This window comes from Fusarium vanettenii (assembly GCF_000151355.1).
Source record: "Fusarium vanettenii 77-13-4 chromosome 9 genomic scaffold NECHAsca_6_chr9_2_0, whole genome shotgun sequence".
Lineage (NCBI taxonomy): Eukaryota > Fungi > Ascomycota > Sordariomycetes > Hypocreales > Nectriaceae > Fusarium > Fusarium vanettenii.
In genome coordinates this window covers 1820703-1841553 of record NW_003315877.1, presented here as the reverse complement: position 1 = coordinate 1841553, position 20851 = coordinate 1820703, and the positions used below count along the sequence as shown (strand labels likewise).

General features: G+C 53.0%; 5 protein-coding genes across 5 annotated transcripts; 3 read left to right on the top strand and 2 right to left on the bottom strand.

The window, feature by feature from the left end:
• Nucleotides 1–1468: 1468 nt before the first annotated feature.
• Nucleotides 1469–4536, bottom strand: NECHADRAFT_96407 (uncharacterized protein; the record flags this gene model as incomplete). The annotated part of the gene is made up of 2 exons (XM_003050155.1): nucleotides 1469–4196; nucleotides 4250–4536. 2 exons carry the CDS (start codon nucleotides 4534–4536, stop codon nucleotides 1469–1471), a joined length of 3015 nt encoding a protein of 1004 aa, XP_003050201.1.
• A 1296-nt stretch (nucleotides 4537–5832) lies between these two features.
• On the top strand, nucleotides 5833–9613 carry NECHADRAFT_96406 (uncharacterized protein; the record flags this gene model as incomplete). Its single annotated transcript, XM_003050558.1, has 10 exons — nucleotides 5833–5926; nucleotides 6038–6078; nucleotides 6124–6309; nucleotides 6375–6523; nucleotides 6573–6816; nucleotides 6867–7286; nucleotides 7514–7553; nucleotides 8041–8093; nucleotides 8187–9116; nucleotides 9164–9613. The coding sequence occupies 10 exons, from the start codon at nucleotides 5833–5835 to the stop codon at nucleotides 9611–9613; spliced, it is 2607 nt and encodes an 868-aa protein (XP_003050604.1).
• Nucleotides 9614–9927: 314 nt separating this feature from the next.
• On the bottom strand, nucleotides 9928–13183 carry NECHADRAFT_49189 (uncharacterized protein; the record flags this gene model as incomplete). The annotated part of the gene is made up of 3 exons (XM_003050154.1): nucleotides 9928–10107; nucleotides 10157–12371; nucleotides 12426–13183. The coding sequence occupies 3 exons, from the start codon at nucleotides 13181–13183 to the stop codon at nucleotides 9928–9930; spliced, it is 3153 nt and encodes a 1050-aa protein (XP_003050200.1).
• A 1560-nt stretch (nucleotides 13184–14743) lies between these two features.
• On the top strand, nucleotides 14744–17531 carry NECHADRAFT_96404 (uncharacterized protein; the record flags this gene model as incomplete). The annotated part of the gene is made up of 5 exons (XM_003050557.1): nucleotides 14744–14908; nucleotides 14977–15295; nucleotides 15351–15530; nucleotides 15612–16749; nucleotides 16799–17531. The coding sequence occupies 5 exons, from the start codon at nucleotides 14744–14746 to the stop codon at nucleotides 17529–17531; spliced, it is 2535 nt and encodes an 844-aa protein (XP_003050603.1).
• A 1071-nt stretch (nucleotides 17532–18602) lies between these two features.
• Nucleotides 18603–19817, top strand: NECHADRAFT_85082 (uncharacterized protein; the record flags this gene model as incomplete). The annotated part of the gene is made up of 2 exons (XM_003050556.1): nucleotides 18603–18656; nucleotides 19206–19817. The coding sequence occupies 2 exons, from the start codon at nucleotides 18603–18605 to the stop codon at nucleotides 19815–19817; spliced, it is 666 nt and encodes a 221-aa protein (XP_003050602.1).
• Between the last annotated feature and the right edge of the window lie 1034 nt (nucleotides 19818–20851).

Sequence of the window (20851 nt, the reverse complement as noted above, 5' to 3'; positions counted from 1 at the left end):
ATTGCTCATGAAATTGAATTCATCAGATGCCTATTCATTGACAGGTAGATACATTCTTCTCAGTTACAATCTCCATGTTTTCTCTACCTCTTGCTCCCGATGCTCCTCAACTGGCGGTGATCGAACGAGACTAGAAAATCGAACCAATTCCACTTCTCCCCGGCAGCTCATCCCGTTGGTCACTCTCTTCTCCGATGTGGCGCATGCACGCACGCACATTTGTCCATCCATTCGGGAGTAGAAATAAACAGGGCACAAAAGAAAAATACAGCCTGGCACCTGGAGAGAAAGGTACGTACCAATCAGTGGTCGTAATCATGACTCTTCTCACCGACAGACACCGAAACCCTGCCCTGTCGATCCCCCGTCAAATGTACTCGGTAGACGTCACGACATTTTCGCTCCTAGATTTTATAGCTTGAAACTATGTACCTACGACCCAATTGATAATTCCCGCAACTTGAAGCATAGCCTGGATAGACAGACACAGACACATACGATGCCTCGTATAATCAGGCTTCCATCAACAATCAAGTACGTAAGAAATCTGATGCTTTCGAAAGGGTCAGCTCGACTTCCCCATTGAGCCAGCTCTCGCCCCCCGTCAACAAAGCTCCATCTCGTCCTACATAGCACTCGGCCCGTCGGGCATCCATGCCTAACCCCAGCTCCAGAGAAAGCTTGCTTCACGGGTATGCAATTCAATTTCCCAGCTTCTCTCCCATATTTACCGACGCCCTGGTTGTTTCTGCCGTAAAATCCCTCTCCTTGAACCTGTCGTCGAATCGGCTGAACTCCCGTGCCTTGCATCCTCCTCCATACAAATCAGGCACAGCCAATATGACAACTCGCCTGGATCCCCAGGTCAAACACCATGTAAACGTCTATGTGCATGTACTCCGCTCTTTAGTCCAGCAATATCCATCGCTCAGGGACTCCGGCTCTGATAGAACGAGCTTTGACTCTCTCTCCTTTCTCGACCAGGCAAGGCACCTGTTGCTTCACCCACAATTCTCATGCCGCTGCCAACCGCTCATCCACTGGAACCACTCACGCTTGGTGCTTTCGCTCCGCAGCCGAGAGGGTTCTCACGTGTCTGGTCAGCAGAGGTAGAGAAGAGTGAATGCGACAACAGGTGCCGGGAAGAGAAGGGGAGAGATATGTCTTTCATCTTGCGTTGCTCTGTGGTCTCTGTGCCATTGAAAGGGCCCAGAGATGTATCGTATCTGAACGCGTGAACAAAAAAGTGTCGATGAGGTGTCAATGCCTTGTGTCAAGCGTTGCTCGAATGTGTCAGTTGAGAAGGGTCGTCTATAATCTTGTGTCTTTAATGTACACTTCATCGTACAGTCATAGCCGCAGCCACTGCGTCTGCCCCGGATGGTCAGCCACATCTCGGCCAACCACCCTCCGTGTCATGTCTGTCATAACTGTCATACCCCAGTTAGCTTCTAAAACAATCCTCCTTTTACTCGGCACCCTTGACGTCCATCTCGCGGATCTTCCACTCGCCGTCAACCCATGACTGCTTCTCTCCCAAGAAAGCAATCCTCTCCTCGCCCTTGGCCATGGCATCAACCAAGTACCGTTGCGCCACATCGCGCACCTGGTCCTTGGTCACGTCCAGGAGTTGCACGCGCTTCGTCTGCTTCATCTCCTCAGTAATACCCGACAGGAACCGCCCCATGCCCTCCTGATTCACCGACTTGGGAGCATCAACTCCCTGGAACACGGAAATCTTGGCCTCCTCAAGGTCCCGATCTGACCACTTCTTGTCAACCGCCCACTGACCCGCATTGCGCATAATGCTCAGAGTATTTTGGGGGTTGGGGTCGCGGTAAGAGTAGAAGCCGAACACACCATCCAGGGGTCGAGAGTAGGCACCTCCACCGTAAGCGCCGCCCTTTTCACGGATCTCGTGGTGCAAGTGCTTGTGCGTAAGAAGCTGTGACAGGATCTGCAGCGGTGCGCCGTCCGCAGTCGTGTAAGACGTCGTGGGCACCGATAGACCACCATAGTAGACCTGGTAAGGCAGAGGGAAGAATGTCTTCCTATCCCGAGGCAGCTGTCGGGGAGACGGGTTCTTCAATCCGAGCGGAGCATGCGAAAGACCACCCATAAACTTTTGCAACGAAGCGCCATTGTCGGCGACACTCTCGGATCCGCACGTGATAGCTGTGCGGATGTTGCCGCCGGCCAGCGCAAAGTTCTGGATCTGCTTCAACTTGGCAATCACGTCCTCCAGCCTATCCGACTCTGGCCGACTGGCCAGAGAAGTCACCAGCTGAACCTGCGACAGACCCGACACCTGTTGCCTCAACCACGCGCTCCGGGTGAGGCCTGCTTCCGAGCTGCCCATAGCGAACCGGTGACCAGTAGAAGCAATGTCATTGACCACGCCATCGGCAGACGCCTGGAGAAGCTGTCGAATTCGAAGAGCTGCCTCGGGGCTGTCAAAGTCGGTTCCGAGGACGAGCTTCTGGATGATGTCAAACATGACAGGAACGTTGCGGTCCAATGCCATACCAGTGAAGATGAGGCCTTCACTGGCAGCGTGGAAGTCGGTCGGAGAGGGTGTGCAGTGGTATCCCACAGAGACACCACCAGTCTTGAGCTTGATGAGATCCTCAAGCTGCTCCATAGTCATGTCCTTGGTACCGAGTCGCATGATGCTGTCGGTGAATAGGGGAACGAGCTCACGCAGCTCGTCTGGCAGGTTCTCCAACGTGTTGATGGCCCGGAAGTAGGTCAAACCATTTGTTGGGGCCTCGTGCCACTGGATCTTGATACCGCTGGCGTTCTCGTCCCGAACCACGACAGGCTCCTTGCTGCGAGGGATATCCTTGACGTGAACAGTCGGCAGGCAGCTCAGGTCTTCTGTGTTGGTCTTGTTCTGCTCAACCAGAAGATCTTGCTCTTGCTTCTCAAAGTGCTTGCGGGCATTCTCCTCGCCGCCCGCCTCCTTGATCGCCGTCTGGATCTTACCTGCCAACCGCTCTTGCTCCTCCTTGACTAGGTCCTCACCATAAGTCGCCGAAGGGGCCATAGTGAATGTGAGAGCATTATCGTTGAGCAGGTACTTGTCGATCAAACTCTCCAGGTAGTTGCCCTCGGCGAGCTTAGCCTGGAAAGCCGTGATGGTGTCGTTCCAGGCCAGGTTGTCAAAGGGATCAACGCCGTTGAACCACTTGGGCTTCAGGCGGTTGAGCATCGAGAATCCAAAGTTAGCAGTCTTGTGCTTAAGCGCCAACTCCAACTGGTGCAGCGAGCCGTCAATCTTGGTCTTCTCGAAACCCTTGTCACGGGCATCCCGGAGAATTTGTTGCACCTTCGCCTTGAGCTTGGCCACATCAGCCTCCTGGACGCCTGTGAGACCAATAGAGAAAATTCCTCGCCTGGCAGAGCTGTCGTATCCAGCGTTAGGGCTCCAGTCAGCACCCATACCGGCCTCGATCAGGCCGCGGTAAAGAGGAGAGCCATAGCCGTCCATGAGCAGAGTAGACAGGAGGGCGATAGAGAATGACTCGAGAACGTCGCTAGTATCGCCCATCACCCATGATACTGAAGTCTTGAACTGGCGGTCGGCATCCACCAGAGGATCCAAGGGTCCATACAGGGTCACATCCTGAGGGCCGTCCAGCTTGATAGGCTCACGGATCTCCTTGTCTCCCTGGATCTTCTCGAATGCTTGGAGCTGAGCGTCAACCTGTTGCAGGTGATCCACAAGAGGCATATCACCGTAGGTAAACACCTTGGCGTTGCTGGGATGGTAGTGCTCGGCATGGAACTTCTGCAGTTGCTCGTAAGTAAGATCAGTGATCTTCTGAGGGTCGCCGCCCGAGTTGTTGATATCAGGGAAGATGTGGTCGTGGAAGCGGATGTAGTATAGGTATCCGGCATCCGACATCTGGCCCTTCATCTCATTGTAGACGACACCCTTAAACACCAACTTCTTGCTAGCTTCATCCTCGGCGAGCGGGTTCTCAGGACCAATTCGCCAGCCCTCCTGAGTAAAATCGGATTGCTTGAGCAGCGGGTGCAGCGTAGCATCGAGATACACCGACATGAGGTTCTTGAAATCCTGCGCGTTGGTTGTGGCGAAGGGGTAAAAGGTGTGGTCCGAAGCCGTGAAAGCGTTCATAAAGTTTGATAGCGTTCGTGGTAGCATCTTGAAGAAGGGGTCGCGGATAGGGTATCTAGATCTTGTCAGCCACTGCCATCTTGCTGGCAGGAGTCAGGGTAGCCATACTTGTTGCTACCACACAGCGTCGTATGCTCCAGGATGTGCGGCACTCCCGTGTCGTCCGGAGGGTTCGTCTTGAAGCCGATCGAGAAGACATTGTTGCTGTCGTCGCGTGCAATGTGCAAGTAATCGGCGCCAGTCTTGTCGTGTTGCAAGTGCAGAGCCGTCAACTCAAGTTCCGGTACGTGCTTGGATCGCACGAGGGTGAAGCCATGAAGCTTCTCGCCAGGCTTTGGGAACTGCGACAGCTCCGTCACGGCCTTGCGAGCGCCGGCCGCAGCGTTGCGAAGCATTGTGGATGGGAGAGAAATTAAAAAAGATGAAGAAGAAAGAGACGAGATCTAATAATACATAAAACAATCAAGTAGTTAGCGAAGATCCAGGCGAGGTCCGACAGCAAGGACCCGACGTTTCGTGTCGTCAAATAAAAGAGTCAGGATTGAGATTTCGCGAATGGATGCAGGTCGTCGGCACAATGACGCCGGAACGTTTCGCCCCGAGTCGTCGAGTCGAGGTACGTACCCCGGCCCTACAGCCAGCCCCAGTCAAAGAGTCCCTCCCCTCCAGGGCAGCCTGAACCTGAGCCCGCTAGTAGTTGAAAAAAAAGGTAGAACACGTCGCAAGTACTCTGCCTTTAATCCGCTGATGAATCACAGCACAAAAGGCTTATAATTATGAATCTAAGAATTAATGGAGACTTTAGAATATATTTTATTTATTTTATATTTTTGTTTATTTTTCTTAGTCTAAGCTACCTCTTTATGGCACGGCAAAAGGTCTCAATGCCGACCTATAGTCTGCCATTTTTTCTTGGTCTGGGTGGCTCGCCTGCCCGCCCACGTCAGTCTCCCAGGGTGCGTAATGGCCCGTGGCCACTGGGTGGCTCCCACGGCCATTAGTGGGCGCCATTTCAGTGGGTGACCACTAAAAGTCCCCTGTGTGATTAGTCATGCTCCCGCAAAACCCATCCATGCCTCCATCCCAAGACTCCATGAGCCCTCTATCTCGACCCCAGCCGAGCGACTGTTTTTGTCCATGACCAACAAGCTGTGGTGACTTTTCTTGGTGTGCGCCTCGAGTATTGCCAGTCACGTTGCACTGTCGCCGTTTCCCACAGTCGGAGGCCATTGCCGTTAATTATCACAAACTCAAACCCAAGTCGAGGTGCGAAAACATTGACCCCCCCAGCCTTGAATGTGCCGCTCTGCATTACAAAGTGGGCAATTCTCTGCGTGAACTCGACTAACAGCCTTGTCCCGCACTCTAGCCGACGTTACTTTCTCGCAATCGGCTGCATACCCATAGCCACCTCATCATCAATAGCCTCTCCGATCCAGTGACTCGAGTACTTCGATCCATCTCTTCCGCGACGACACCGGCCATATTCATCCATCCCGCCTCGATGCTATCGGGCTTTGTAACTGCCCCCGTGACCCCCGCCCAACCGCCCGCCGTCTACTGTCTGAACTTCGATCGTTGCCGAACCGGTGATGCCTGCCAGTCAGCTGGATGCTCCTCACGCCAACGGGTACGACGGCCACGTCCATCCGCCAGTAACGGCAGCCAAAAAGGCCAAGGGCAAGAAAGCCATGGATTCAAACGAGGCCACGCGCCTTCTCCACGCGCGCATCTCCCAGCTCGAGCAAGATGCCGCTGGGGAGAAGGATCAAGAGCTGGAAATCGGTGCGTCTCGCCCCTATCGTTAAAGTGGCAATGCAATGTTGTACCGGTCGCTGCCGTGGCGCCTGCAGACAACGAGGCGAAAGTCGGAATGCTGATACGTTGGGGATGCAGAGCGCGAAGTCAAACGGGCGAACCGAGACCTTCTACAGCAGGTTTCCAAAATGGACAACATGCAAAAGATTGACCATCTCACCAAGCGGTCCAGTGAACTGCTGGCTGACATGCGACGACTCGAGCGTGAGAATCAAAAGAACAAGCGACGAGGCGACAATCTGCAAAAGGAGCGAGATACAGGCCGAACCGAGCTCAGCAAGACGGTTGGACTGAAGGAGAAACTCGAAAAGCTTTGCCGCGAACTTCAGCGTGACAACAACAGGATGAAGGTCGGTCGCGTTTGCCACGACGATGGGATATGGGACTCAATACTGACGGAATGAATCGACATCAGACCGAGAACAAGGAACTTCAAACAACCCAGAAGCGGAACAACACTCACTGGGATGAGAAGTATGCTACGCTGTTGTCGAAACTCGAGGGATACCAGGAAGAGAAGGATACTCCGAAAAAGCAGGTCGTGGACATGGAGGTTGACGAACTGTAAGACTGGCGCAAGTTGGGCAAGTTGACCTACTAACACGAAATCCAGGTTTCGAGTACGCTTCAAGTCCTTCATCGAGCAATACGAATTACGCGAGTTACATTTCCACTCACTCATGCGAACCAAAGAGCTCGAAGTCCAATATCACATGGCTCGGTACGAGAGAGAAAAGAAGAATGCCGAAGGCGAATCAGCCAAGGCCCGGCACCTCCAAGCCCAAGTTCAAGCCTTCACCAAGACGGAGACGGAGCTCAGGAATCAACTCAACGTCTATGTGGATAAGTTTAAGCAGGTGAGGGGATTCGGCAGTAGCAGCGCGCATGTTGACTAATGGCACAGCAGGTTGAGGATACCCTGAACAATAGCAACGACCTGTTTTTGTCGTTCCGCAAGGAGATGGAGGACATGTCCAAGAAGGGCAAGCGGTTAGAGAAGGAGAACGAGGCTCTGAAGCGTCAAAAGGAGGCGACAGCAGCCAACATCATCCGCATGGCTGAGGAACGCCAGGAGTGGAAGAAGAAGACAGAGTCAGCCGAGAAGAAGTCGGAGAAGCTCATGAGTATCATCCAACAGATGCAACAGCAAGGACGCAAGGTACCGCCCGGCATGGCCAACACGGTCGAGAGCTGTTACTCGGACAGCCACGGAGGGAACGAAGGGGATGAGAGCGACTACTCTGACGAAGAGGGCGAGGAGGAAGAACTTAGCGAGTTCGACGATGATACAGAGGAGGAACCGCAAAGCAATGAGCAAGGGACCCCGGTGCCTTTTGGCCCTGAGCGTCCTCCTCAGCCAGCTCCTGCGGCCGCTACCAACGGACACTAGGAGGCCACTGGAAGCGGGAGCCCAAGCCGTAGCCATAACCTCGGGGATGAGAAGGATCTGGGCTCTGATGAGGCCGGATCTTGAGCCATCAAACGCCGGCGATACAGTTGGCTTTTCGCCTGAGAGATTGCTCCCACATGACGCGGAGGTTGACGGTCCATCAGAAGACTGGGTCAATATCACCGCGGAATAAGGAGCTGTTGGGTTTACACTCGTTGGCTAAGCTGGTTGGGTTACTGCTAGAGGTGCTTGTTTTTGTTGCGTTGTTGTTGCTGTTGCTGTTGCTGTTGTGTGTAAGATGTATTGTCGTAGCTTCCAGCAGTGTTGAACCATCATCGCCCTCTTGTATTTGGTTAAGTGGCTATGCCGCTGCGTGTTTCCCTGTGTTGCGAGGCATTGAGTGTGGTGAAGCTGACGAGAGACGGTGCTCTCGGACGTAGAGGATCAGACGAAATTGATTGACGACAAGTCAATTACTTATAAATACTAACTAACTGAGCAGATACGAGGCCTCCAGGTGTGATTGAAGTCGTCATATCTCAGGTGCCTTGACGTGTGAGAGAACGCGACATCGGCATATCGGCGAATATCAGCCCCGATGAAACGGCGCGTTTAGGCCACCTTACCCATCCCACTTCCGCCCGCGCAGGCGCAGCGCATTGCTCGTATAGCCTCGCTCTTACAACTACAGTCCCAAGGTTTACGTGTTCCATCGACAACACCGCAACCATGGACTTTCTCCAGGTACGTCTATACTCGGAACTACTGTTCCTATCCAATTCGCGCTTCTATCCATTCATCAGATTATCTCGTCATGACGTTTACTAACTCGCACAGCGCCTCGCGCGCTTCCTCGACCGCCCGCTTTTCCCGTGGAAGAAGCTCATCATGGGCTTCTCAGTCGGCCAGTACCTCTTCGAAACCTTCCTCACGCTCCGCCAGTACCGCGTCCTCCAAAACACCAAGCCCCCCGTCGTCCTCTCCAAGGAGGTCTCCCAGGAAGTCTTTGACAAGTCGCAGGCCTACGGCCGCGCCAAGGCAAAGTTTGAAATCGTCAACGGTCTATACTCGCAGCTCCAGAACATTGCGTTCATGCACTTTGATATACTCCCCAAGCTATGGTCCTGGTCTGGTGATTTACTTCTCAAGTTTGCGCCTGCGAGGTTTACCGGAGAGATTAGCCATACTATTGTCTTCGTCTTGACTTTTGCCGCCATAAGCCAGATCCTTCGACTCCCCGCCTCCATCTACCAGACGTTTGTACTCGAAGAGAAATTCGGCTTCAATAAGCAGACGCCCAAGCTCTTCGTCACGGATCTCGTCAAGACTCAGCTTCTGACCTTCGCCCTCGCGCCCCCCTTCCTCGCCGGCTTCCTCAAGATCATCCAAAAGACTGGCAACCAGTTCTTCTACTACCTGTGGCTCTTTGTCATTGCTCTCCAAGTCTTCATGATCACCATCTACCCGATCGCCATTCTTCCCCTGTTCAACAAGCTGTCGCCCCTTGAGGATGGCGAGCTCAAGACAAAGGTCGAGTCTCTTGCCGCCAGCCTCAAGTTCCCCCTTCACGAGCTCTACGTCATCGACGGCAGCAAGCGCAGCGCCCACTCCAACGCCTATTTCTTTGGTCTCCCCTGGAAGAAGCACATTGTCATCTACGATACTCTTATTGAAAAGAGCGAGCCTCAGGAGGTTGTTGCTGTTCTTGCGCATGAGCTTGGTCACTGGAAGCTTGGTCACACGACCAGTCTGTTTGGTATCTCCCAGGTAAGTAACACGTCCTCATGGCTCTGTATCAAGACTAACACTGTCAGGCTCACTCTTTCTACATCTTCCTTCTATTCTCCGTCTTCATCAACAACCGCTCGCTGTACTCAGACTTTGGCTTCCTCACCCAGCACCCCATCATCATCGGTTTCATCCTCTTCTCCGACGCCCTTGCCCCCATGGACCTGATCATCAACCTGCTCATGCACATCGTCAGCCGCAAGTTCGAGTTCCAGGCCGATGCCTTTGCCAAGCAGCTCGGTTACCCCGAGGAGCTCGCCCGCTCCCTTCTCAAGCTCCAGATCCAGAACCTCAGCACCATGGACGCCGACTGGATGTATGCCAGCTACCACTTCTCCCACCCTCACCTGTCGGAGCGTCTCAAGGCTCTTGGCTGGAAGGGTTCTGAAGGTGTCACTGAGGGTGTCCCCGACAAGGCTGCCGAGGCCTCGGAAAAGGAGGGCGTCGTCAAGGCCAGCGGCCGAGATGAACTGTAGATTTCTAGGCGATAGAATAGGTGTATCTTGTATAGAAAGAAACGGTGTGTTTTTCATTAAAATCTACACTGCAAGAGCAGTGAGATACAGGGATAAACAGGAAAAGGGGCCGAGATGAGAGTCGATCTAGAGGGGACCGGCCATCCCTCGAGGTATAGATTCAGACTCGTGTACAATACAACCGAGTGTATTTCTTTGCGCCACGTTGAAGTCTATGGCATTGCTACCGAAGTGTTCTGGGTGAATCCTAAGCGACTGTATCCGAGTGAATCTACAAGAGGCCATCCATCTACCATTCCATCTAAGAATCACGTCTATTCATCGTCCGACTCAAACGAGTCATAAGATCCATCGGAGCCAGCCAGCTCATCCTCCTCCTCGGATGATTCTTCCTCCTCGCCATCCTCGGGCTTCAGGCCGTAATCATCGTGGAAGTAGCTGAGTTCATGAGTCTGGACCTTGTAACCCATGCCCTTGAAGGCCGCCTCCATGCCCTATTCCAAGTTAGTGAGAGATTGCAATACATAGATTAGTGAAACGTACCTCTTGCATGATCTTTGCAGCTGTAACGACAATGTTGCTCTTTCCAGGCTCGAAACAGGGCAAGATTGTCTCACGCATAGCAGCCTTGATCTCGTCGACAGTCACTGCTCGCACACGGCGAAGCACCTCCTTATCCCAGTCCTTGGGCAGGCCGCGCACGACGCCCTGGACAAAGTTCTGCTGGGCAGCGCTGGGCATGGTAGACTGCTCATCGGCGAACATAACGACGATTTGGCTGATGGTACCCTCGAGCAGGTGGTGGTCGATCTCGACCTCGCCGTCGGCAATCTTACGGATGGCCTCGAGCGAGGCGCTAATGGCCTTGTAGGCGTCAGGAGAGCGGTACACAAAGTACGAGATCAGACCCGAGTTGACGTCTCGTGAGAAGTAGGAGCCATAAGCGTAGCCAGCACCACGAACAGCGTTCCAAAGGGGCCCCTCAGGAGCCTCGAGGTAGCCAATGGCCACCATGATAGCAGCGAGGCGGGGGTCAGTGAGTGACTCCAATCCCTTGGCTGTCGAGACGGAATAGGAGGTTTCGAGAGTTCCCATGGGAACGATAACGGCACCCACGGATCCAGGGCTGCGACCTTCGGCGCTGCGTAGGCTGACAGGCTTGGGGATGGGAATCATTTCCTCTGTGGCTGTCAAGGACTTGGAGAGAGTATCCCAAGTAGACAGGGGGTTAGGAAGTGTAGCCAGGTTAGCTGTGACAAGGAAGCGGAGATTGTTGAAGGTGAATAGGGAGTCTCGGACTGTGTTGAACCAGCCGACAACCTTCTCAGGCTCCTTCTCGAGGAGCTTCTTGAGTCGCTTCAGGTACACAGCTCGGACGAGGACGCGCTGTGACACGGCCAAAGTCGTCTTCTCGGAGTGGAAGGATGCGCTGATTTCGTTAGCCATGGACTTGCCATCACGCTTGGACTCAGGGACATCGCCCAGAGTCTTGGTAACGGCAGCGCTGAGACGCTGGGGGTCGAAGATGGTGTCGAACATCATGGTACGGATCCACTCGACGGCGGCAGCGTACTTCTCAGGCTCGACCTGGAATTGGATCATGATACCATCAGGGTCACTGAGATAGCGTGCAGAGCTGAGAGAGTAACTAATAGTGTCTCGCTCAAGCTCCATGACAACCTGCTCATAGTCGACTCGCTTTCCATCTCGTGTGATGTGCGTGTTGAAGAGAGTGTCGCTGAAGATGGGCATCAGGGGCTTCAGCTCGTTGGGAATCTGAGAAGAGCCGATGTGGACAGTGATGTGAACAAAGTTGGTAGGGACATCCTCGAACTGGATGAAGAGAGGGAGGTTGCCCTGAGGTGTTCCATCGATGAGCTTCTGTGCTGGGCCTGATCCGAGTCCAATGGCACGGGCACGTCCGGCACGAGCAGTATCAGACTCGATAAAGTGGATAGATTCAGTGCCAGGGACACTCCAACGATCAATGACTTCGGCAGGGATGGGTTCGTCGTTCTTCTTCTTGGCGTCCTCAAGCCGCTTAGCAAGCTTGGCTAGGCCTTCAGTGCCCAACTCCTCCTTGCGCTTTGCAATCCTCTCTTCCTCATCCTTCTTCATCTTGAGAGCCAGCTCCGCAGAGGGCTTGCCCAAGATAGAGATGTGAGGGGCATCAGCTATCCACCTGCTGATGAAATCTCGCCACTCCTGGTCCGTCCACTTCTCAAGAGCATCGTACTCGCTGAGGTTCTGGAGATCCTTGAGCGTAGATCCATCTCGCTTGCCAAAGAGGTAATCCGTGATGATGTTGGTGGCATAGAAGGACTCTGATGTCTCAGCGTGGTACTTGACTTGACGCTTCTCGCGGCGGATACACTCTCTCATATAGTCCATGTCGAGGGGCTTAGAGACAACCTCCTTAAGAATCTCAAACAGTCGCTTCTCGACAAACTCGAGCTTCTCAGTGGCGACACCGGTAGGCTGAAGCCAAATAACTGAGTTAGGGCGTGGATCTAGCCAGTACGAGACGGAACTAGCAAGCTCCTCGCGCTCAACAAGGATGTTTTCAAGGATAGAAACAGAAGAACCACAGAAGTAGGTGAGGAGGACCTCGAGAGCAGATGAGGTGATGAGATCATTGCAGTTAGGGCCAAAGAAGCCGACAAGAATCTCACCAACGCTCTCATCTTCCTCTGGGAAGTCAGCGGTGACAATTTTTGACTCGTTAATCTTGGGAGGCTGAGCAGAGTCGATCCAGGGCCTATTGTCAACATTTAGCCAGATGGTTCCTCACATTAGCCAAGAGACAACGTACCGCTTGAATGGGGTGTCGAGAGAAGGAATGTCATCCTTGATAGACTCCTCAAACTCGTCAAGAATCTGAAGCATGTTGTCCTGGTCCACCTCTCCAACAATGACCAAGCACAAGTTGCGAGGCTGATACATGTCCCGGTGGAACTGTCGAATGCGCTCAGGGGTGAGGACTCGAAGAGCGTCTGTCATACCACCAGTCTCATAGCGGAAACCAACATTCTCTGGGTAGAGGAGACGACGAGCCTTGAGATCCATGATCTCAGAGCTTCGGAACTGCACAGCTTGCATCTCAGAGTAGACGACACCAGCATCATTGCCTTCTCCGTCAATGTGCCAAACCTCGGTCACGATGCCCTCATCCGTGATGGTGGGCAAAACGACATGTTCAAGGTACACGGGAAGGATCTGGGCAAAACCATCCCAACCAGCGGTCTCAAGGGTGTAAGCTGTGTGATCAGTAGCCGTCCAGGCATTGGTGCTAGAGTAGGCTCGAGAAGAAAGCTTGTCGAGAAGACCCTTGTACTGGTAGTTTTTGGATCCCATAAAGATGAGATGCTCAAGCGTGTGAGGGGCTCCTGAGTCGTCAAAGATCTCGGTGGCTAGGGTGAAGTAGCCGTTGATCTTGGGACCCTTGCGGTCCGCGACCACGACCTGCATGCCGCTGCGCTCAGAGACATACTGGGTGATTGTACAAGGAGCATAGTCGGTTTTGAAGCTCTGAATCTTGCGGAAATGCGACTTGGACGTTTCAGCCGGCATTTTGAGGTGTTTGAGGCCTGGAAGACTCCAGAGAGAACTATCGAAGTTAGCGAGATGCCAGATGCTGGGAGATGGAACGAAGGTGAAGGTGGTATAAATAACAGTAAGACAAATGCTAAAGAGTGTATGACAAAGAAGACATTTCAAATTAGCTCTCAGCAAGTTACCGAGAGGATATTCAGGTGAGGCTGAATCCGGGGCGAGCTAAGCCCAGGCAGAATGCTAGCAACTCAGAAGCAAGACCAAGTAGACAACTAACTCAAGGCTGGGGATCCCTAGCGACTGCAATACGGGACCATTGTTCGAAAGAGTGAAATACGCCAATACACTGAGCAGGGCGACTACCGCCGCAACAGCGAATTGTGAATTTGCATGTTTGGGTGACATCACCACTGAGGTGTGCAGGGTTTCTCTGTTCTCTCTTCTCAGATAGAGTTGCAGAAGCAATGAATGAGCAGCTATCCACAGCTATTCACAGCCTCACTTTAAGAACCCTTCGAGACAAACGGAAAAGAAACGAGGTTGTGATCGGGGGCAGGGCGGTTGAGTTGATGTGTATATGTCCTCTTTGGGCATTGCACAAAGCTGGTTACACAGCAAGGACGGGCAAAAAAGACCCCGCTATCACAGCAATTGAGAAGAGAAGTGAGGTCAACGGAAGGCAGATCAGGCAGCAAGAGTGAAGAAGAAAAACATTGGACACGACGCAGTCAGCAAGGACAAGAAAAAATAAACAGCCTCACTCACCTGCGGTTGAGATTGTGGGCGTGCACAACGGGTTGGGTTGCCTTGCCTGCGAGTGAGAGGGAAGACGAGAAAGGAGGGGTCCAATCAGTGAAAATGCACCTGGAGGAAAATTTACCCCGCTATCGACGATACAAGGCAGGCAGGCAGGCACAGACAGACACAGGCAACACTCGCAGATGGTAGAAGAAGAGAGGAATCAAGATGGGCAGATTTTTCACTGTTTATAGCAAAGATTATAATATTCTCTCTCTCCCTGCAGCCCATCACTGACAAACACGCAGAGCGCCGTCTACCTATCATAAGCACCTTCCGGGCAGGCACGGCCTTGCTTGATCCGTTCCTTCCCATTCAACCTGCGTGGAAAGAACAATCAAAGAGTGGGCACCTTCCCCCCGCCAAGACAAGGAACAATGCTTATGGCGCTGGCCTGTGCGCTGATTGGCTACACAACCGCTAAGCGCACTGGCCAGGTCATCAGCCACGGCTGAGCTTCCAGTGGAGGCAGGAGCTCCCCCCATGACGCCGATGTGAAGTTGCCAGTTTGTGGCTGGTCGATGCATCTTGACGAGCTCCAACATCTCATGACAAGGTTTTTGACGAACAACGAAGGTTCCTGGACGATCGACGACCTCTCTTTTAATTTCTATTCAATTTCAGGTGCCTCAATGTCGAGGTAGATATGATGCGGCTCCTAAAACGACGAATCTAGACATCGACATCATCATACATTCGATCTACAGCCCACGAAGCTTCACCGAGGAACTTCTTTGCGACAACACCCTACGTCCACCATAGCTCCTAAGCCCTATAAAAATGGCTTCAGAAACCGATTCATCGTCGCAGCAACTTAGCGACGCCCTCGTTTCCTTCTCCCTCGACGGCCGCTTCCCCGACGACGTTTCTGTTCTCCCTCCCGTCTCCGAAACCAACCTACAACCAGCAATCGAAGCCCTAGCCAAGGCCAAGAAAGAGCTAGAGGTAATTTGACTCTGCTTCAGACAGAAGGGATGTTATATCAGTAGCAGTCATGCTCACGACGTCCACAGACAGAACTGCATACTATAAATGAGGAGACCAAGGAAGATGTCAGTTCCTGGGTACGGAACGCAAAGACCTTGCAGGAGGATATCATCCGGTCAAAGACCATGGCCAACGACATTGTGCGGCAATCAGAGGCCCCACAAGTCACTGGAGAGGCCATCAAGGAAGCTGAGGAAAAGGCCGAGTTCCTAAATCGAGAAGTTCAGTACAGCCACCAGCTCCATGGCGCACTACGAGGCATCCAGTATGTCAATGAGCTTCTGAGCGAGGTAGAGGCTGCCAAAAATGAGCGGCGTATTCTAGACTCGCTGCGCTTGTTAGAGAGTAGGTTGTTGCTTTGCATGGTTCACAGTATTGTCCCACTAATCATCCCGCTTAGAATCATGGGAAGCACTCGACCAGGTTGGCGTCAGCAAGACTTGCAGAGTCATGAAACTGCTGAATCTCCGAAGTTTTGAGCTCAAGTCCTCTGTTCATGAGGTATTCGATCATGTCTGGAAGACCCTGGTTCATGTGGACATCGAATCCCGTCAAATCGCCGTTTATGAGAGCGTCGAGGGTAGGTTCTATCCCTTACAAGATTATTACCATCACTGACAATATTTAGGTGAGCAGATGAATCTCACCGACTCCGTAATAGGCCTCATGGCTTACAAGGAGGTTGATGAGCGCATGGAACAGCTCTGGCGGAACGTGGACGCCGCTATCGTATCTCCCCGGATGGATACGAGAAGCAGTACCCTCCCAGGCATACAAGCAGAAGGCGAGATTTTGAAGCTTTCGGGCGATGCCTCACGCTCAGTTGAAGCCCTGCTCGCTGACTTGGAAACTGTCTTTACCTTTCTCTCCCAAAAACTCCCCTCCGACCTCCTCCCATCACTCGGCAATTTCATGATGGCCGATGTGATCCCCAAGCTTATTGGCGAGTGGCTTGACGCGGCTGTGCCTTCATCATTGGCAGAGATGGATAGATTCCAGGCCATGATCAAACGGGCACGAGGTTTCTGCGAAACTCTCACAAGCAGCGGGTACACGGGATTCACAGATTTACAGAACTGGGTTGAGAATGCGCCGTCAATATGGCTTGGGAAATGCCGAGAGACGACTCTGGACTCCGTCAGATCAAAGCTACTCAATGGAATTGGCGAAGCCAAGCAAGTGGAAAAGGTCGAGAAGCAAATGGTCTCTATCGCGGAGGGCAAGGAGATCACCAAGGCTCCTGGAACTGCGGCAACTGGCGAAGCCAACGACTGGGGAGCGGACTGGGGCGATGCTTGGGATAACGACAAGGAGCAAGATGAAAGCCAGTCCAGGCCCAAGTCCAAGGGTAAAGACTCTGTCAAGGCCGATGAGGACGATGGCGCCGACGCTTGGGGTTGGGACGACGAGGACACAACGGCTGCTGAGCCTCAAACAAAGAAGGCCCAGAAGGATGATGACGATGAAGATGACAGTGCTGCAGCATGGGGCTGGGGAGATGACGATGCGACTCAAGAGCCCCAAGTTCAGCCAGCAGTCCAGGGCAAAGCCTCCAATCTCCACGATGAGACTCGTGAGCTCGTGCTTCGAGAGACATACAACATCTCATCTATGCCCGAGCCAGTCCTTGAGCTCATTTATTCGATTCTTGAGGACGGTGCTGCTTTGACGAGAGATGACGTCGAATACGCTCCTGTTGCAGCCACTGCGCCAGGTTTGTTTGGGCTGCCAACATTTGCCCTGGCTCTCTTCAGGGCCATTTCTCCTTACTACTACTCGTTTAGCGATGGAGGCAACATGTGAGTACCCCTGAAGTTAGTCGAAGTGTTATGTCCTGACTCAAAGCAGGTTCCTCTACAACGATGCCATGTATCTGGCTGAAAAGCTCTCTGAGTTTGCTGAGGGATGGAAGAAGCGTGAAGACCTAACCCCCAGAGCGCGAAACATGCTTCGTCTTGACAACGACATCAAGAGTCTACAGAGCTTTGCCAACCGCAGCTACGCCAACGAGATGAACATTCAGAAGACAGTATTACGTGACCTTCTCGGCGGTTCCTCGAGTCTGATGCAGCAAGACGAGATGGAGGCATGCATCGACGCGGGCACTGCTCGTATCCGCACCATGGCTGTCGTTTGGAAGCCTATACTCGCCCGTTCAGTCTTGACCCAGGCTCTTGGGTCACTTGCTGAAGCCCTCGCTACAAAGCTCATTACCGACGTTCTTGAGATGCCCTCGATCGGCCAGGACGAAGCATACAGCATTGCCAAACTTATCGCTACAGCCACAGAGCTGGACGATCTTTTCCTACCTAGCAGTCTGTCAGGTACAAGTAGCGACAATGCGGAGGACGAGGTACCTCAGACAGCGCAGTTTGCCCCTAGTTGGCTCCGACTCAAGTACCTCAGTGAGGTCCTCCAGAGCAACCTCAATGAGGTGCGCTACCTGTGGTTCGAGAGCGAGCTGAGCCTGTACTTTTCCGCCTCGGAGGTGGTCGACCTCATCGAAGCCAGCTTCGAGGCGAACCCCAGGACGAGGGAGACGATCCGAGAGATTCAGTCGAAGCCGGCGCCGGCACGATGAGTGCCAAGGGGGTGGGATGTCACATTTGGGTTCTGTGGAAGCTAGATAGGCCTGTACTATTATCTTGGGCGATGATAATGTTGATGATTGCTCAAAAACTTGACAAGTTTCTCTATCTTATTACATCCCGGCTTAAGAAGCCGTGAGTGATAGTGCAAGATACGTTGCCCCTTATTTTGCTCCTTAGAGGCTAGGTGATGAACATAGCTAAAGACTAACCACCAACAATCTCTCACCTCGACAAAGCTATCATACGATTTATTTAGAGCAATTAGACTATTACTCGCCCTTCTATCGATTCCAAGAGCTAAGCCAACTTGCAGCGTCTTCGTGATTTGGGACAACTCGAGTGAAATGGACTACCCTAGACCAGTCAATCTCAAGATGCCCTCAAACAGTTTTGACACCATGCCTCAAGACACATAACTGGCAAAGTTTGTAGAACACTCATACACAGGCAGTCACAAGGGGTAAATGTATTACAAGTGGTCAGATGCACATCAAATCACAGGATAGAGGCCGTTATCGAGATTCTGGATGCATATCAAAACGAATACGCATCATGAGAGTGCTTTACACAAGGAGCAACAGTAATCGAACAACGCAGTCCGAGTACCAAAAGAGTCAGACAAAGACAGGGCGTGTGCATTAACACAAACTCAACATCTCCAGTGACTCTTACTTCTCGTCCGAGTTCACATCCAATTACATGCCTCGACGTCACGGCGTGCCTCATCACTTATCACGGTATGGCCTCACATCGCGGACATGCCTCACTATTCAATATTACACAGCAACAAACAATGACGGATCATTGTAACTGGTTGCACAAGAAAAACTCTGGACATCATTCGAGTCATGATGCCACGCGACGGACTCACCGGCTCGCCCGAGAACGGAAGCTCACAGCAAGGCAAACTTTTGCGTCCCCCGAAACGAGGCAACAACGAGACTCAGGGCTTGAAAGAGTCAAAAAAGGAAACTCTGCGGTGATACAAATAGCCTCCAAGACTAGTCGAGGAGGACACGGGAAACTGCTGACGGGGCGAGAGTCCTCGTCTGGGCACCGACATGATCGAGGACGGGCAAATGCCCGTCTCCGGAACACGCGATCAAGTCTTGTCTGTAAGAGGGTGTTTGCTCGTTTCGTCGATTTTGGTATGACATGAACAGACTGCCATGCCATGACTATGCGCCGAGACGGCTCTAATCCGTAAAATTTACCACCCTGTAGTGATGAGCCAAGCCGGGCACAGCATGCTTGGACAGTCCTTCACGCCCAGGCACAACAGCTGTAAGATGAGCCCGTCTGAGAAAGGAGGCAGCCGGAGGATGGGGCAAGCCAAAACAACGGCATGTTGCGGTCCTCGGCGACGCCATAATCAGACACCACGGGAGTAACACACGGCTAGTCGCAGGGACGGACTGACGATTGCGCGTGTCGGCGAAGGAATGAATGCAGTGCCAACACGTATTCCGCACAGCATGATGATGATGTCGCCATGTCGGTCGAAATCTAAATGCTCCGGTGATTCTCTAGTGTCGCGTGAGCGGGCATCGATCCATGTTGGTCGACGACAACAACGACAACAAGCGTACCCCATGGGCTTGGCTGATACTCGTTGATGCCGGCATTGCTTTTTGCTTTGTCTGCCGGCATGAAACGTAGCACAGCCTAGCCCGGACTCTCTGGCCATGAATAGTATATCTGTTGCACAGCTCAAAGCTTCGAGGTCCACCACCAACGACAACAATGAGGCCCTGCTACGGCTCCATATTCCGCTGGCCGAGCATCAACAACAAAAAAAGAGGTCCGACAAGGCAGCAGAAACAAAAACACCAGCAGCCGCAGCCGCAGCAGCCGCCTTGATGCGCCGAGATCACCGGCTGGTCCACGTAGCATTGTCCGGATCTCTTCCAGCCCCAGCCTCTGCCCCAGGGAAGGGAACGTCTGTGGACACCGATCTAGGGGATCCGGCGCAGGGTTCCGCCCCGTCAGTAGAACCCACAAAGAAGACTGACTCCATGAATGAATGGTTGCTGGTCTCTGAGAGCGCTGGCAGCTCCATGCTGCACCCCTTAGAGACCCCTTCCATCTCCCTCAAAAACACCGTTGGCCTTGTCTCAGACAAGCGTGCATCCGCTAGCAGGCGGGGGCTTGAGCTCCATTCTTCCTCTGTCCGTGCTCGTACCTCCATCTGCCACTTACCAATGCCATCCATCTTGTCCGATCCGGCCTCTCCTCAAAACCTCCGGGGACGCCACCCGGGTCAAAGCTCCGAATGACGTCCGCGCTTCTCTCCCGGGCCCCCCGTTCGAGCCCGGGATATCCATGGAACCCACTCGGACCCAATTCTTGTCCTGTCCTGTCCCGTTCCTTTGTTATTTCCTGCTTGTTCTTCTCTTACAACTCTTCATTTATCGCCCCCAATGCATCCATCGTCATCCTAGCATAGCATCGCCACCTCCTACGCCCCGACCAAAATAAACACCCCTCCCCCCCCTCGACTAATGCCATCCAACATGGTCCACCCCCGCACCTACGACCAGTTTCTCGGAACCGACTCTTTTTCCCCCCCTTTGCTGTTTCACACGAGTCCTGTCGGAGAATCCTTTCCCAGGGCAAAGCTCCCATGTTTCGACACTTCCCAGCATCTGACTGGCCTCACCGGTGAAACGTGACCGGACGAATATGCGAGTGATGGCGTGATGCTCAGTGAGGCTGGTGCGAAATTAATTCAATGCGAGGTCCTGACTGGCTTCCCCCAGACAGAGTTGTCTAGACGTTGCAGACAGGGGGCTGTGAGTCGGGTCGCTCTCCTTGGTGAGCCAAGGTCTGACTCAAGGTCTGTCTGCCTGTCCGCCTGTCTGCCTGTCTGCAGCCCCTTCGGCGAGTCTCGCCTCTGCCTAGACCTCGCCCGCCCGCGTTTGTTGTCGTGAAACAGGCGCCACACTGAGCCCGGGAGAAACGCGGTCTGACGTCCAACTAGTCTGGCTAGATGAACATCAGATGGCATTGACAGTTGACGTGGCACATCCATGGCCTTTCGTCAGGTACAGAGAGTGTGGTGAGGTGAGGTGAGCAACCAAGTACTGCTACGTCCGCGATACATGATGCTGCCGGAGAGTCATTTTCTTTTTGGCGAAATGACATTGTGTGCCATATACTGTACCATCACGAGACGTCACGGCTGATACCGGCGTCGAGTGCTGCCAGACCATGTCGGTGACAACTCACCTGCATCCAGCGTCCCGTCGGAACACGTCCTGTCCAGTCTCTTCTCAGCTGATAGATGCTGATCTTGATCTTGTCTCTTTCC